The sequence below is a fragment of the Budorcas taxicolor genome, chromosome 6 (assembly GCF_023091745.1).
Source record: "Budorcas taxicolor isolate Tak-1 chromosome 6, Takin1.1, whole genome shotgun sequence".
NCBI classification, from domain to species: Eukaryota; Metazoa; Chordata; class Mammalia; order Artiodactyla; family Bovidae; genus Budorcas; species Budorcas taxicolor.
In genome coordinates, this window is record NC_068915.1 from 83,772,411 (window position 1) to 83,789,101 (window position 16,691).

General features: G+C 36.1%; 1 protein-coding gene across 1 annotated transcript in view; it reads right to left on the minus strand.

Annotated features, from left to right (window-relative positions):
• Positions 1-3,018: 3,018 nt before the first annotated feature.
• LOC128050039 (transmembrane protease serine 11C-like) overlaps positions 3,019-16,691 on the minus strand; it is a 64,028-nt gene continuing 50,355 nt past the window's right edge. The window contains exons 7-10 of the mRNA XM_052642331.1: positions 13,381-13,552; positions 11,922-12,181; positions 10,745-10,887; positions 3,019-3,180 (exon numbers count right to left, since the gene is read on the minus strand). Coding sequence (XP_052498291.1) covers positions 3,019-3,180; positions 10,745-10,887; positions 11,922-12,181; positions 13,381-13,552 — 737 coding nt within the window. The remainder of the gene's footprint in view (positions 3,181-10,744; positions 10,888-11,921; positions 12,182-13,380; positions 13,553-16,691) is intronic.

The following is a 16,691-nucleotide window of genomic DNA, read 5'->3' on the forward strand; positions in this document are numbered from 1 at the left end:
ATTGGGAAGATCCCCTGGAGAAGGAACTGGTAACCCACTCCAGTATTCTAGCCTGGGAAATCCTGTGGACAGAGGATCCTTGTGGGCTATAGTCCATGGGGTCACAAGACAGTCAGGCATGACTTGGAGACTAACCAACAACAACAACATAGCATCATCGAGGCCCTGAAGGAGTCTATTTGGTACTATATAAGGATAGATAAGAGTACTGGACTTACCTTACGTACCTCTTCAGTGTCTTCTGTGCTAGCTCCTGGGTTTTGAGCAGCTTAGACCAGTTGCTTACCTGGGTTCCCTTTTGGTTGTCACCACATGCTCAGAAATACTGGCTTCCTCCCTGCTTCTAGACCTAGATGAAATATTATACCATAGGACATGGAATATACTTCCTAAGTGCCTTTCTGAAGGGTCTGGAAATATTTTCTAATGGATTGTTTCGGTTCTGAAATAGACTGCTTTAGAAAAATTAGTGATGGAAATAGATGAGTTATAAATCAAGAGGAGTGTGTTTTTTTTAGAAAAAAGAAACATGCATTTTTAAACAAAAATATATCATAAATATACAGTTCACTTTACTTATTTGATCTAATAAGTCAATACAACAATAGTTTGTGGTAGTTATATTCTATAAAGTTGCCATGAACTCTGAATTAGTGAATACTGAACCATTGATTCCAGTGAAAACACACTGTTAGGTTTCTGCAAGCCAAAAATATCACTTGCATCACACAGGTTCATTTGTCAATATCCTTATAAAAACAAGCCAAAAGTCATCAGTGTTGAACACCTGCTCTTCACACAAGCCTTTTCCTGTATAATACATAGCAGATATTTAAAAAAATTATTTAACATAATATTATAAATCAACTGTACTTCTTTACAAATTCTTCCCCAAATTCCTGATATGTAGAAACTGCCTCACCTGCAAGTTCGACATTTTCCACACTATATCACTATATCACAATATCACATTATAACTAGTTTGAAACGTGCAAGCTAGTTACCATGAGTTCCTTTGACTTTCAGCCTCACAACAATGCTGTCCACTATACTTTAAAAAATCAGCCCTTACGATCGAACTACATCTCTAAAAATGACCCAATTTCATTCCTTTTAGGGTTGTCATACAGAGTGAAGTAAGTCAGAAAAAGAAAAACACATATTGTATATTAATACATGTACATATAATTTAGAAAAATGGTACAGATGAACCTAGTTCCAGGGCAGGAATAGAGACATAGATGTGGAGAGCAGACGTGTGGACACAGCGTGAGAAGGGGAGGGTGGGATGAATTGGGTGATTGCATTTGACGTAAATGCGTGTGTGAAATAGATAGCTAGTGAGACCTGGGACATAGCACAGGGAGATCAGCTTGGTGTCTGAAATGACCTAGTGGGTGGGATGGAGAGGGTGGGAGTGAAGCCCAAAAGGGATACACGTATATGTAAAGGTAATTTTGCTTTGTTGTACGGCAGAAGCTAGCACAATATTGTAAAGCAATTATACTCCAATGAAAACTACGAATAATTGACCCTTGGCCTAGAACTTCTGATATTTAGGATGCTAGTTAGAATGAAAGACTCAATCTATCATTTAGCTTCGACTTGAGTTGGTAAAATGGACGAGACATGGGTTTGTCCAGCACTATAGCCATTAACCCGGAGAAGGCAATGGCACCCCACTCCAGTACTTTTGCCATCAACCAGAGGTGGCAACTGACCATCTGAAGTTTGGCTTAGCTGAACTGAGATGTGCTTTGAGTGTAAAATGCACAATGGATTCAGAAGATGGAATAAGAAAAAGAGAATTTAAACCATTTTGTTAAGATCTTTTAGACAATGTTTGTGTTGTCAGTGTAAATACCTTTTGAAGTTATAACATTTTGCCGATTAAATTAATTTTGACTTGTTTAAGAAAAAAATCAGCCCTCATCTCATGAATCCACAACTTTCACCATCGTGCAGCTTTTCTATGGTTTCTATGGTTTCGTCATATACTATGGGTTTCAGCTTAGCACTCTCTGAAGCAGCCTCATGTACAGATCAGCAAATTTCCTCTTACCTTTTCTGGAGGTACAAGGTTTTTGATTCATTAACATTGAACTCATGGACACAGCATTATAGCTTATGCCTGACAAAGCCCATCTAACATGTACATTTTCTCCATAAGGCATGTTACAGCCTTCTTGTGCTCAGGAACACTGGACAGGACTTCAGCACTACTTTGGCAGGGCGTAGAAATGTTAATTTTTACACATTTATGTCTCAAGATACAACAGAATATTTTAAGACCAATCAAATAATAAACCTACTGTGTTAACTCATGCAAAAATTTTATGGCAAATATTTCATTTTAGAGTGCTATGCTAGGTAGATACTTAGTAACAACTATATCATATAACAGTATAGTAGGGACATCAGAATTTGTCAAGGGATCTATTGACTTGGGATAGTTTATGGGATTATCATGCTATTGTGTGTCACTCAAGGTAAGGAAGCTATCAATAGGGGATTAGCATTAGTACAAAAACTAGAAAGAAAACAAGTAGACAAATTTTACTGAAAAAATTTTTATAGGCAGCATTATTGCAGCTCAGTAGCTTACAACCTACCGATATCTGGATCTGGAGAAGTCCATGTGATTCAGGAGAAGATTGTTTATATGCAATAGAAGGGAGTTTATTGATAACACCTAATCTGTGACTTCCCAAGGGACCTGGATCTACAAATCAACAGAGAATCTCTCCTTAGTAAACTGCAATCCATATTTACTCAAATAATTCCTTTCAGTCTAGAGAGGGGTGAAAGGAGATTTCTATGTCCTAGTCCATTGCTATCAGTAAATATTTGTCAAAATCTAATACACAAAAAGTTTTCATAATTCTAAAATTATACAACTATGTTTAAATTTGAAACATTAAATGTGCATAAACAGAGGTGATACTAAGTTAAATATGCTTTGAAATTACAAACATATTTAACAAGGGTATAATTTTTGAACTTTAATGTACTTCTGCACTAGAGACCAGTTTTGGACATGATCCAATCTCTATAGTGTGTCACTCGAGTGTAGACTCCAGGCTTGTTTGGAAGGGCACACTCATCTCCCCAGCTTACAATACCAGCAAGGAACCAAGTGCCTTTATAATCTGCACCAACCAGAGGTCCACCAGAGTCACCCTAGAGAGAAAAGGATATATATGATGACTATTTATAATTTAAGTATGAATATTGCTTATTTTTTTCTCCTGTAGTAAAGACAGGAGAAACAGAAGGAAAAAAGCTAAATATTTCAATATTAAAATGATTCTAGTCAAGAACACTTTTTATTTTTATAATCATTTATTTAAATCAAAGACATCAATATATGTCTTTGGATACAACAATATGATAATAAGAAATACGTTTGAAAAATTTCAACTCAATTATTACCTAAAAGAGATAGTTAAGATATTGTTGCTTATACCATCATCAGTATGCTGAGGAATTCTCTGATTATCTCCCCAAACACTCTCATTTTCACACAGATGTTGAAAAAGAAGTAATTTATATTTACTCACTACCAGCACTGGGCTATTGCTCTTACAATCTTGGGAAAACACCTGGATCAGCTCCACCTTTGAGATGCTATTACCAGCATTATACTTGCAGTTTTTTCACTCCATTCCTTTTCAGCCTACATCTGCTCTTCAACTTCTTGGGAAAGCTAATTTTTGACTCCTCCCTTTTCTCCTAGTGTATTAACTTACCTCCCGCTGCTGCTGCTGCTGCTAAGTCACTTCAGTCGTGTCCGACTCTGTGTGACCCCATAGATGACAGCCCACCAGGCTCCCCTGTCCCTGGGATTCTCCAGGCAAGAACACTGGAGTGGGTTGCCATTTCCTTCTCCAATGCATGAAAGTGAGAAGTGAAAGTGAAGTCGCTCAGTCGTGTCTGACTCTTCGCGACCCCACGGACTGCAGCCTTCCAGGCTCCTCTGTCCATGGGATTTTCCAGGCAAGAGTACTGGAGTGGGGTGCCATTGCCTTCTCCAACTCACCTCCTACTTTCTATCTTTCTTTATGTGACTATATTGCATGATATCCGTATGATTACTCTGCCAGCAAGATTCTTAGCTTCTTACTCTCCACCCACTACAATCTGGGCCAACCATACACTGTGGAAGACAATCTTGTCACAAATTTACATCCTTAAACCAACATCTCCTCCCCTGTAGTAAGGGGTCCCTAAGACATATTTCATTCTCATTGTTAAGAAGAGCCAGTAAAGACTCTTCTCATTTCATAATTTTAAAAAATTATTATTTATTTTTCAGTTGTATAAAATACACATAAAATTACCATTTTAACCATTTTAAGTATGGAACTCAATGGCATTAAGTACATTCATATTGTGTGATCATCATCACCTCCCATCTCCAGAACTTATCCATCTTGGACAACTGAAACTCTACACCCAGCATTGAATGATTACTCCTCATTGTCCCCTTTCTCCAGGTCCTGGAAGTCACCATTCCACTTTCTGTCTCTATGAATCTAACTATTTCAAGTGCCTTACATGAATGGAGTTGTATAGCATTTGTACTTCTGCAACTGGCTTATTGCAGTTAGCATAATGTCTTAAGTTTCATCCATGTTGTAGAGTGTCTCAGAATTTTCGTCTTTTTAAGGCTGAATAATATGTAATGGTATGCATATACTACATTTGTTTATCAATTTTTCCATCAATGGAAAGTTGTGTTGCTTGAGTCTTTTGGCTCTTGTGAATAATGCTGCTATGAATATGGATGTACAAATATCTGTGTTTCTGCTTTTAATTCTTTTGTGTGAATACTGGGAAATGGAAATGCTGGAATGTATGGTTAATATATTTTTATTTGTTTTTGAAAAATTATTAGCATGCTGCTTTCCATATAGGGTCACCATTTTACGTTCCCACCAGCAACATACAAGGTTCATTTCAGAATTTTTAAAAATTTGATTTTCTCGCTTGGAACCTAGTATCTTACTTAGTTTCAAATTGATGGAATAAGTAGAGAGCAACAGGTAGCAATCTCTCTGTTTCCTGTCCTTGTCCCTTTTGATTTCCCAGCTCACCTACATCAGCCCACATCTATGTTTACTCTCCTTTGCAGGCAAATGGATTTATTTGTTTCTTTTCAGGGTTAATCCCCTCATCTGTTCTTTGAATCAAAACTTTGTTCTATCAGTAATTGTTTTGTGTATTTTTTTCCAATATGTCTTCATTCCCTTCACTGCCTTTTCTCTGTAGGCATATATACTTTTTTGTCTGCCTGTTTTGGTTTGTCTACCTGAAAAAAATCACAATATTTCTGGATATTAAAAGCTCTTTTATTGCCCTAATTATCTTCTTTTCATAAAAGGGACTTGACGTAGTAATAGTGTTAATGGGTCAGTCATGTCTGACTCTTTGCAACCTCATAGACTGTAGTCTACTAGGCTCCGCTCTCCATGGGATTTCCCAGGCAAAAATACTGGAGTGGGTTGCCATTTCCTTCTCCAGGGGATCTTCCTGATCCAGGATTGAACCCAGGTCTCCTGCATTGCAAGCAGATTCTTTACCGTCTGAGCCACTGGGAAGCCCAAACTTAATGTAGTAGTCTATACTGAAGTTTCTAGTTTCTCATTCTTTTCTTCACTTCTTTTTTTTTTAAATTGAATTATAATTAACATATAATATCATGTTATTTTCAGGTGTATAACATAGTGATTTGATCTTTTATATTGAATACATTATGAATTGATCACCATGATAAGTCCAGGTACCACTGTCACCATGCAAAGTTGTTACAATGTTATTGACATATTTCTATGTTCTACTTCATTATTTATTTTATAGTTGGAATTTTGTACCCCTTAATTCTCTTCATGTATTTCATCTGTTCACCTACTCCTTCCCCTCTGGTAGCCACTAGATTCTTTTCTGTTCCTATAAGTCTGTTTCATTTTGTTTTTCAGATTTCACATATAAGTGAAATCATATAGTTACTGTTGTTACTCTGTCTTGCTTGTTTCACTTAGCACAATACCCTTCAGGTCCATCCACGTTGCTGCAAATGGCAAGATTTCATTCTTTTGTATGGTTGAATCATATTCCATTGTGTCTCTGTGTGTGTGTGTGTGTGTGTGTGTGTGTGTGTGTGTGTATACCACATCTTCTTTATACATTCACCTATCAATGGACAGTTAGGAAGCTTCCATATAATAAACTAGTTATATTTTTATTTTTTTGAGGAACTTCCAACTGTTATCCATAACAGCTGCACCAATTCACATTCCCATCAACAGTGTACAAGGATTCCCTTTACTTTGCAATCACCAACACTTGTATCTTCTTTTTCATAATTTCCATTTTAACAGGTATGAGGTGATATCTCATTGTAGTTTTGATTTGCATATCTCTGATAATTAATGACGTTGAGCATCTTTTCATGTGGCAAGAATAGTATGCAATGCGGGAAAGGCACCCTCTTTAATAAATGGTGCTTGGGCTTTCCTTGTGGCTCAACTGGTAAAGAATCTGCCTGCAATGTGGATTCTGAATTTGATCCCTGAGTTGGGAAGATCCTTGAGTTGGGAAGATCCCCTAGAGAAGGGAAAGGCTACCCACTCTACTATTCTGGCCTGGAATTTCACAATGAGTTGGACATGACTGAGTGACTTTCACTTTCACTTTCAGAAAAACTGGACAGTTATGTGCAAAAGAATGAAACTGAACCATTGTCGTATATCACATACAAAAATACACTCAAAGTGAATTAAAGATTTAAATATAAGACCCGAAATCATAAAACTCTTAGAGGAAAATGTAAGCAGTAATCACTTTTACAGTGGTTTTAGCAATAGCTTTTTGGATGTCTTCTCAGGCAAGAGCAACAAAAGAATAAATAAATGAGACTATATTAAACTAACACTCTTTTGCTCAACTCACTTAATCTTTTACTCAATTGGTAGAAAAATTCAAAACAGGTTTTCTACCAATGCAGTTTTCCAACTTTACCAATATACAATTGTTGAATTTGATAGACACTTTCCAGCAGTTAACTTGACTTGATGTTATGCATTATTATTAACCATCCCCCTCTTTTCCGATCCCTGGATTCTGGTGAGATCAATTTCTTAGGCTTTTCTTAGGCTTTTCAGTTTTTCTGATCATTCTTACCTCTTACTGTTAGTCCTTTAAAAGCATGATACCTGAGTTCAGTTACTTAGCTGCTTCTTATTTTATACACTGAGTTATTGATCCATGCTCATGAATATAACTACTGTCCAGATGACAATGACTTTTAGGTATATATCTGTAGCCAGAACTCTTTTCTGACCTCAAGATTCTTATTTACAATGATATATTAAACATATATATCTGGATATTCCATAGGCACCTCATATTTTACAAATCCCAAATGGAACTTTTACCCTCCTGAACCTGCCTCTTGATCATGCGCACCATCTCTCCAATAGCGCTCAGCTTTCTTTATAGTGCAACCATACATGACTACTGGAAAAGCCATAGCTTTGACTAGACGGACATATGTTGGCAAAATAATGTCTCTGCTTCTTAATATGCTGCATAGGTTGGTCAGAATTTTTCTTCCAAGGAGCAAGCGTCTTTTAATTTCATGGCTGCAATTGCCATCTGCAGTGATTTTGGAGCCCCGCAAAATAAAGACTGTCACTGTTTCCATTGTTTCCCCATCTATTTGCCATGAAGTGATGGGACCAGATGCCATGATCTTCGTTTTCTGAATGTTGAGCTTTAAACCAACTTTTTTACTCGCCTCTTTCACTTTCATCGAGAGGCTTTTTAGTTCCTCTTCACTTTCTGCCATAAGGGTGGTGTCATCTGCATATCTGAGCTTATTGATATTTCTCCCAGCAATCCTGATTCCGCTTGTGCTTCCTCCATCCCAGCATTTCTCATGATGTCCTCTGCATATAAGTTAAATAAGCAGGGTGACAATATAAAGCCTTGACGTACTCCTTTTCCTATTTGGAACCAGTGTGTTGTTCCATGTCCAGTTCTAACTGTTGCTTCCTGACCTGCATAGAGGTTTCTCAAGAGTCAGGTCAGGTGGTCTGGTACTCCTATCCCTTGAAGAATTTTCCACAGTTTGTTGTGATCCACACAGTCAAAGGCTTTGGCATAGTCAATAAAGCAGAAGCAGATGTTTTTATGGAACTCTCTTGCTTTTTTGTTGATCCAGTGGATGTTGGCAATTTGATCTCTGGTTCCTCTGCCTTTTCTAAAACCAGCTTGAACATCTGGAAGTTCACAGTTCACGTATTGCTGGAGCCTGGCTTGGAAAATTTATAGCATTACTTTGCTAGCATGTGGGATGACTGCACTTTTGTGGTAGTTTGAGCATTCTTTGGCATTGCCTTTCTTTGAGATTGGAATGAAAACTGACATTTTCCAGTCCTGTGGCCACTGCTGAGTGTTCCAAATTTGCTGGCATATTGAGTGCAGCACTTTCACAGCATCATCTTTTAGGATTTGAAATAGCTCAATGGGAATTCCATCCCCTCCACCAGCTTTGTTCATAGTGATGCCTCCTAAGAACCGCTTGACTTCACATTCCAGGATGTCTGGCTCTAGGTGAGTGATCACACCATCATGATTATCTGGGCCATGAAGATCTTTTTTGTATAGTTCTTCTGTGTTTTCTTGCCATCTCTTCTTAATATCTTCTGCTTCTGTTAGGTCCATACCATTTCTGTCTTTTATTGAGCCCATCTTTGCATGAAATGTTCCCTTGGTATCTCTAATTTTCTTGAAGAGATCTCTAGTCTTTCCCACTCTATTGTTTTCCTCTATTTCTTTGCATTGATCATTAAGAAAGGCTTTCTTATCTCTCCTTCTATTCTTTGGAACTCTGCATTCAAATGGGTATATATTTCCTTTTCTTCGTTGCCTTTCAGTCCTCTTCTTTTCACAGCTATTTGTAAGGCCTCCTCAGACAACCATTTTGCCTTTTTGCATTTCTTTTTTGGTGGATGGTCTTGATCCCTGTTTTCTGTACAATGTTATGAACCTTCATCCATAGTTCTTCAGGCACTCTGGCTATCCGATGTAATCCCTTGAATCTATTTGTCACTTCCACTGTGTGGAAGTGTAATTATCAAGGATTTGATTTAGGTCATACCTGAATAGTCTAGTGGTTTTCCCTACTTTCTTCAATTTAAGCCTGAATTTGGCAATAAGGAGTTCATGGTCTGAGCCACAGTCAGCTCCCAGTCTTGTTTTTGCTGACTGTATAGAGCTTCTCCATCTTTGGCTGCAAAGAATATAATCAATCTGATATTGGTATTGACCATCTGGTGATGTCCATGTGTAGAGTCTTCTCTTGTGTTGCTGGAAGAGGGTGTTTGCTACGACCAATGTATTCTCTTAGCAAAACTCTATTAGCCTTTGCCCTACTTCATTCTGTACTCCAAGGCCAAATTGCCTGTTACTCCACGTGTTTCTTGACTTCCTACTTTTGCATTCCAGTCCCCTATAATGAAAAGGACATCTTTTTTGGATGTTAGTTCTAAAAGGTCTTGTAGGCAAACCATTACAAGAATGTAAACTACTTCAGTATTCTTGCTTTGAGAACCCCATGAACAGCGGATCATATATAAAAGCAAGTAAGGCAAATAGATTGCCTTGTGTTTGGAGATTAAGATGGGTGTGGGGGAATCAAAAGATGATGAAATCATTGATGGTGCTGTCAATATAGTGGCTGAAATAATAAAACATGGATTCTAGGGTGCACAAACTTAGAAGAGAGTCATGGGGTAGAGGGTGATAGACTGGGATAAAGTGAGTGAAACAGAATTTAATTTTGTAATGACTTTGAAGAGTAAGTTTAATGGGACAGTTGGGAAAATGGGAATAAGTAATAAGAAATGATAATTATGTATTACAAGTTCTTGTTTGCATGTCATCTAGCTCCTAGAGTGAAAGAATAATAAGTGAATTGAATGAATAGGATAAGAATCCTTCTGGATTTATCACTGATTCTGCCTGCCTAGATAACTACAACAGTATTTTTGTCGGTTCTAGGACTATTGCTTATAAACAGCATCAGAAGTATTTGAAGTATATTAAGCTTATGGAAAGGAAACTTGGTGGAGCATTCAAATTAGAGGCTGTGGAGTCTAATTCCCTAACTTAATCTCAGTTTTATCATTTAATACCTGTCTTAGTTTAGACATTACTTGATCTATTTGTCCCAGTCTCTTCATTTGAGAAGTAGGGTTTATAATAGTATAAGCATACATCACAAGATTGGCATAACCCAACTAAATTATTTTTAAAGAGCTTAAAACAGTAGCTAGCTCATGAAGATGCTGCATAAATGTTAAATAAATCAAATATTTAAGGTGTTGGAGCCACCCTAAATCAAAAAAGCTCCACAATCCTTAGTCCTGTTGTCAGACCCAGTTGTGTTTCCCAGTGAAAGAGGACCAGTTGAACTAAAGTTACCAATATTCAGTTGCATCTCGTCATTGCTTATTTGAAATTGATTCTCATCCCCTTTCAGTAAGGGTGATTTAGCCCTTTAATACTTTAATGAGACCTAGCATTATATATATGAAATATAATTTTTATCAGCTACTTTGGCTATAATATGTACTTCAGTCTTTAAAGATTATCAGTCTTTTGAGACCATTGAACAGATTAATTGGAAATTAAAAATCATACAAAAAAATCCATTTGAAAATAGAATAAGCAGATTTACCTGGCAGGCATCGACACTTCCTTCTAGAAACCCAGCGCACAACATCCCAGGTGTGATTGCACCGTCATATACCACTTTCCTGTTGCAGGTCTTGTTATCTATAATCTTCACTAATCCCTTTTGGAGTATATTAGGACTTGTTCCTAGGGAAAAAATTATATAACTTTTTCTAAAGTCAATATTAATCTCCCTTGCTAGGTTATTAGTATCTAACATTGTGTACAATTCCAAAATCAATGTAAAACATATGTTTTATTTAAACTTGTATTTGTGTGCTTTCTTATTGACAAGGAAATAATGTTATGAACACACCCAGCTACTGTTAAAAATAACCATATTTAGAAATACTAAGTGCGTCCATCCATGTTGATGGAATTTTTTTACTTTTGAATTGTTTTGGAGGTTTATGTTTATTACACATATACTTTAGAAAACAAAATGAAAAACTCATACTCCAGAAATATACATTTTATGATTATTTTTAGATTTTCTGTTGTTACTATAATCCTATCTTGGAATTTAGGGTTTATATTTTCTGCTTTTAAATGCATTTATGAATACAAACACAACATGCTTACATTATGAGGGTCATGTAAATGCACATGTTTAAATGGTCTTTGCTTAAGTATTGCTTTGTCACAGGTCATTCATTTTACCCCATCAAAAATGTCCAATCTTCTGTGGTGCTTACTTTTTCTATGGTACTTACCTACAGAAAATGTGCTGTGTAATCTTATTTATTATATCTCATGATTATTGTCTGTCTTCCTTTGCCAAGAATGTGAGCTTTGTAAGGGCAGGAAATATTTGCCTATTTTAGTTGCTAATATATCTAAATGACCTAGGACAGTACTTGGAATAAAGGTTGTGATCAAAGTAAATGTTTATTGAATGAGTAAATCAATAAATGAAATGAAGGTGAATGAATTTCTTATTCAAGTAATAAGCAATTCATTCAAATATTACATTTCTGTAAAAACTGCCATTGTTAAGGGAAGTGAAGTTACATTAAAAAATGCTACAAAATTGTAGTTTCTATATGAATGTCATTGAAGTTGGTTTTCATCTCCTTTAAAATGACCTAGAGAGAGTACTTCTCAGGTTTAGCTGTGATTCTGAGTATCTTTCTAAACTCCTAAAACCCAAACCATATAATGATAGAAGTTTAGGAACTCACCATCAGACTTTAATGTTCCCCATCCAGTGACCACCACATCAGAATTGGATGGGAATGCATAAGAAGTTTCTGGAAGACATGCTCTTCGGATATTGCTTGTATACAGTACTGGTGAAGACAGACGCACTACAGCGATGTCATTGTCGTGTGAGGGGTAGTGGTAGTTTTCATGAATTATAATATCCTTGACACTTCGCTGTATTTGTGGATCACTTAAAAGGAGCCCAAAACTAACATTCCATTGTTTGGGATCCCTGGCCCTAAAGAAAATAGATTTATTTATTAAAAGTCCTATATATTAGAATTGTAGGAATTAATATCTTATACTTGCAAAAAGAAATAGATAAATTTTGAATTCCATAGTGCATGTAAGTACACAAAAGCAAAGCTGTATGTAAGAAAAAAGCTAAAATAATGATAGCATGAATAAATTTTGAATAAGTCAATAAGCTCTATTTTAAAAGGTAACTCATAGAAACTACATTTTATTATTATTATTTTTTGTACAGAAAAGACTCAGGAGGATTTAGAAAGATAAATATAACAACACAAGATAAATAAGATTTTATAAATAGTGTGCAAGGATATGAGACAGAGTAAACCTATGGAAATTAAGGATATAGTCAAAGTTCTCTTTTATAATCATTAAAAACTATAAATAGAAAGATATTTCTGATTTTTACTATTACTTGTTAATCAGGGTTGTATTCAACACATTAAGCACTGAAAAGTACTGTTGCTGGAACACTTTAAAACTCTCAAGTTTGAGAGGAATTTTTGTTTGTATATAAAACCAGTAAGTGTTATATAAAGTCAACAGAAATTGGTGAAACGAACCATCAAACAAAAGGGTAAAAAACTTTTAGGTATAAAAAAGCAAACTTTTGGTATAATAATATATCCTTTAAAGAAAAAATTATTTCAAAGAGAGAGATATATATATGGAAGGTTGCAGGAGGGACTAAAATACTTATAATTAAGTAAATTAGACCTAATGTAACAGATGAGAAAGAAACAGATCTGCATTCAATTTGGGCTTTACAGTTTCCTTATGAAATTGAGTTAAGTAGATTCATCTTAGTGACTTTCAATTGAGAGCTATTTTGTCTCCCAAGAGACATTTGCTAATGTCTGGAGAGATTTTTGGTTGTCAGTCTTGAGGGGATGCTATTGACATTTGATGCTATTGACAGGGATGCTCCTAAACATTCTATACGGCACGGGATAGCTCCCCACAACAAAGAATTATTTGGTCCAAAATGTGCCACTGTTGATAACATCGCTCAGTCTGAATATATCTTTTTTTTTAAAAACTGATAATTAATTGAGTAATTTTGAGCTATACCTCACAATACTGGACAGTTGGAAGCATAGTTATACGGCTGTATTCTTGAAAGATACCTATCAGACTTTTAGGTACTTGAGTGAATTTGAGAAATTTATGTGGTCCAGAGCTTACTTTATGAAACAGTGAGCAGCAGTGACAAGCCAGCTGTTACTAATCAGAGTGGCTCCACATCGGTGGATACTTTTCAGTTGAAGACTAGCTTGCCAGGGCCATTCTCCTTCCTCAGCATCCATGCCCCCGGCTATCTTGTTGCCAGAGTGAGTAATTTTGCGATGTCCACAACCTGCTCCAAAATGGAGTCATTAGCACATAACGATATTGATACCATGTATGCATGCATTCTTAAACAATCTACCTTTCTATAAATAAGTCACTATTAACTTTTAATTGAGAAAAAACACAGTTTTGAAGACGTTAATACTAATTTACTGATGTCTTGAGATTTCCTGAAAATTTATTCAAAATAGATGGACATCTTTCTCCCCCATCCTCATCCCCTTTGTGTGTGTGTGTCCTTGCTATGACCTCCTGAAAGAGGTAGGTGGAATTAAATGTTTAAATTTGGAATAACTGTAAAACAAATTACGAAGTTGCATGGAAAAATGTGTGATTTTAGAATTTGTGAACAGTTGTTTAAAGCAATGATTGCTAGGAAGCATTTATAAGAAAATGTGAATGAATGTGAATGTGAATGAATTACTGATGAGAGACAGAGTAGACAGAAATGTATTTTACTTGGATAAAAGGAATAATACATGAAGAGAACTAACCCTTTCCCCAAAGTTACATACTTTTCAGTATCAAGACTGTGCTTTAATGTCAATTCAGGTCCAGAGAAACTGCTAGACTCTTTAAAGCAAATCTGCAGTAATAGTATAACTTCACTATTATCCTGCCCATCTGACCCACTCTCTGATTCTCTTATCTTGCCTTACTCCATCTAAAGCACTGAGCTTGTCCCTTAACAATTTATGGTACCTTTTGCTAGAGATTCTCAGTCTCCTTAATAAATATTTCTAGAGTGTAAGAACCATATCTTTAAAAATTATATATATATATATATATGTATATATATATATATATATACATATATATATATATCTCCAGAACCTAATGGAGAAAACTCATCACATAAAAGAAGCTCAAACAAGTTCTCAAATGTTTGTAGAAATGAAGTCTATATAATGTAATTCATGAGACATCTTAAGATAAAAATATTTGACTACAAAACTTTTATGTATAAGGTTTGTTCATAAGAATTTGGAGAGTAAATAAAACTTGCCAAAATCAATGCAGTGGTCATAGATTAAAGTAGTGGTTTCAATTGATGTCAGTTTAACATGCCACCTCCCATCCCCAGAAGTATTTGGCAATATCTGGAAACATTTTTGGTTGTTATAACTGGAAGGAGGGCAGTGTTTGGCTACTGTTATCTAGTGGGTAGAGGCCAGGAATGCTGCTAAAAATCCTGTAATGCATGGAACTGTCTTTGAAACAAAAGATTTTCTAGCCCAAAATGTTAGTAGTTAAGATTGAAAATCTCTGAATTAGATAAAGGTATTTGTATCAAGAGTGGGAATATTTAAATTTATTGGAAAGGTTAGATGGTCAACTGCTTCATAGAGATGTTATGCATTATATGTGACAAGATGTATCTTGAGATATTCTTTCCTGAGTGTGGAAAGGATTAGAAACACAGAAGAGGGACATAGACTTTTAAAAGGCTAGCCTGTTGAAATCTTCACTAGCCTGTTGAAATCTTTAAGCTTATATATTGCTTCTGATTCTAGATTGTTCTCTTTGATGAGACACAAACTTCAGGTTGTTAAGGCATGTTCTTTGCAAGCATCACTGAGTTGAAGCAGGGCCTTGGTGGTTGTTATTTTTGAATGAGAGAACCCTCATATTGATTCACTGAGTATGACTCCTTTTTCTTTCCCTCTTTCTTTCCACTCCCTTACCATGGACGCTACTGAGGATAAAGCAAATAATGCAGAACCTAAAACTATAAGGGTTCCTCTGGATCCTCCCTTCTGTTTGAACAACTCCTAAAGGAAGTTGGCTTATACTCAACTTCTTTCAGAGGAATGTAAAAACAAAGATGCTCTCTGGGCTAGTAGAACCTCCCCTCGGTGACTCTACTTCCCTGTTTCTGCTCTTACTCAGAATTTTAATCTAATTTACATCCATGCACCAATTTTCATTCCAAGATTTTACTTATTCATGATAATTACTTCTGTTAAGCTTTTGGATGCCACCTCTGCAGTATTACCTTGTTATTATATTTGCAAAATCTTACCTGGCACCTTAGAGCTTTTGTTCTGTCAAAAGAAGTCTTATGGCAAATTTCAAGGATTTAAGGAATACAATAAAGGCTCTCTGGGTGATAGTTTCAGAAACATCAAATAATCTACCAAGCTCTAACAGCCTCTCTATCATCACTTTTTACTACACTTTCTTTTTATTGAAGTATAGTTGATTTGCAATGCTGTGTTAATTTTTGCTATACAGCACAGTGACTCAGTTATATATATATATATATTCTTTATCCATTATGGTTGATCACATGATATTGAATATAGTTCCCTGTGCTATACAGTAGGACACTGTTGTTTATCTTATTACTGCACTTTAATATGTCACTTTATGTCACATGCCACTCTATTCTCTTTTCAACCCTGTTTGATTTTTCTTGCTTCTCCCTTCTCCCCTTTTATTTAAAGTAGAGTTAAAATCTCAGATAAACCAAGTCAAATTCGGATATTGATATAGATGGTTGTTTAATGTTCTAGTCGGGGGGTATGCACAAACTGGCTAATCTCTTTCTTGTCACTGCTTTTATTCCTATGTGGATTACTTCTCTCTACCAACCTGACAGATTCCTAATTTTTGATTTTGGTCATATCAGTACTGAAGTTTTTTTATAGGAATAATTTAGCTTAAAATGTCTTATTAGTTGCTAAATGATAGTTTCATCAAAATATATCACAGAGGAAAGCAATCTAATACAGATTTGTGTTAAATATTACCCAGGTTGCTCAGGAATAACCACGCTGTGACTGAAGGATAGCCACTGGGGTTGGTGTCACCTCGCTCTGGAGGGCAAGTCCTCTAATCCAGCTGCTCCAGTCAACCTCAGGTAAGAAGAGTGCTTCTCCCTGACAGTGTGCTCCAGGTTCTAGTAACCTTGGGGATCACATTTCTTAAAGCGTCTAGCAGAAGAGTAGAAGCAGAAGGCTTTGGCCAGCAAGGAGCTGGTTGTATGTAAGGCAGCTGACTTCTCAGCACACTAATGGACTTGGCTTCTAGGATCAGAATTCCACAGAGAGCTCTTAGGCCTGAAGTTTTCATTGGCAGAATAGAAAATGCAAATAGCTGACATCTTTTGAGTGCTCACTAGGAGCGTGTACTCTTTTTAAGTA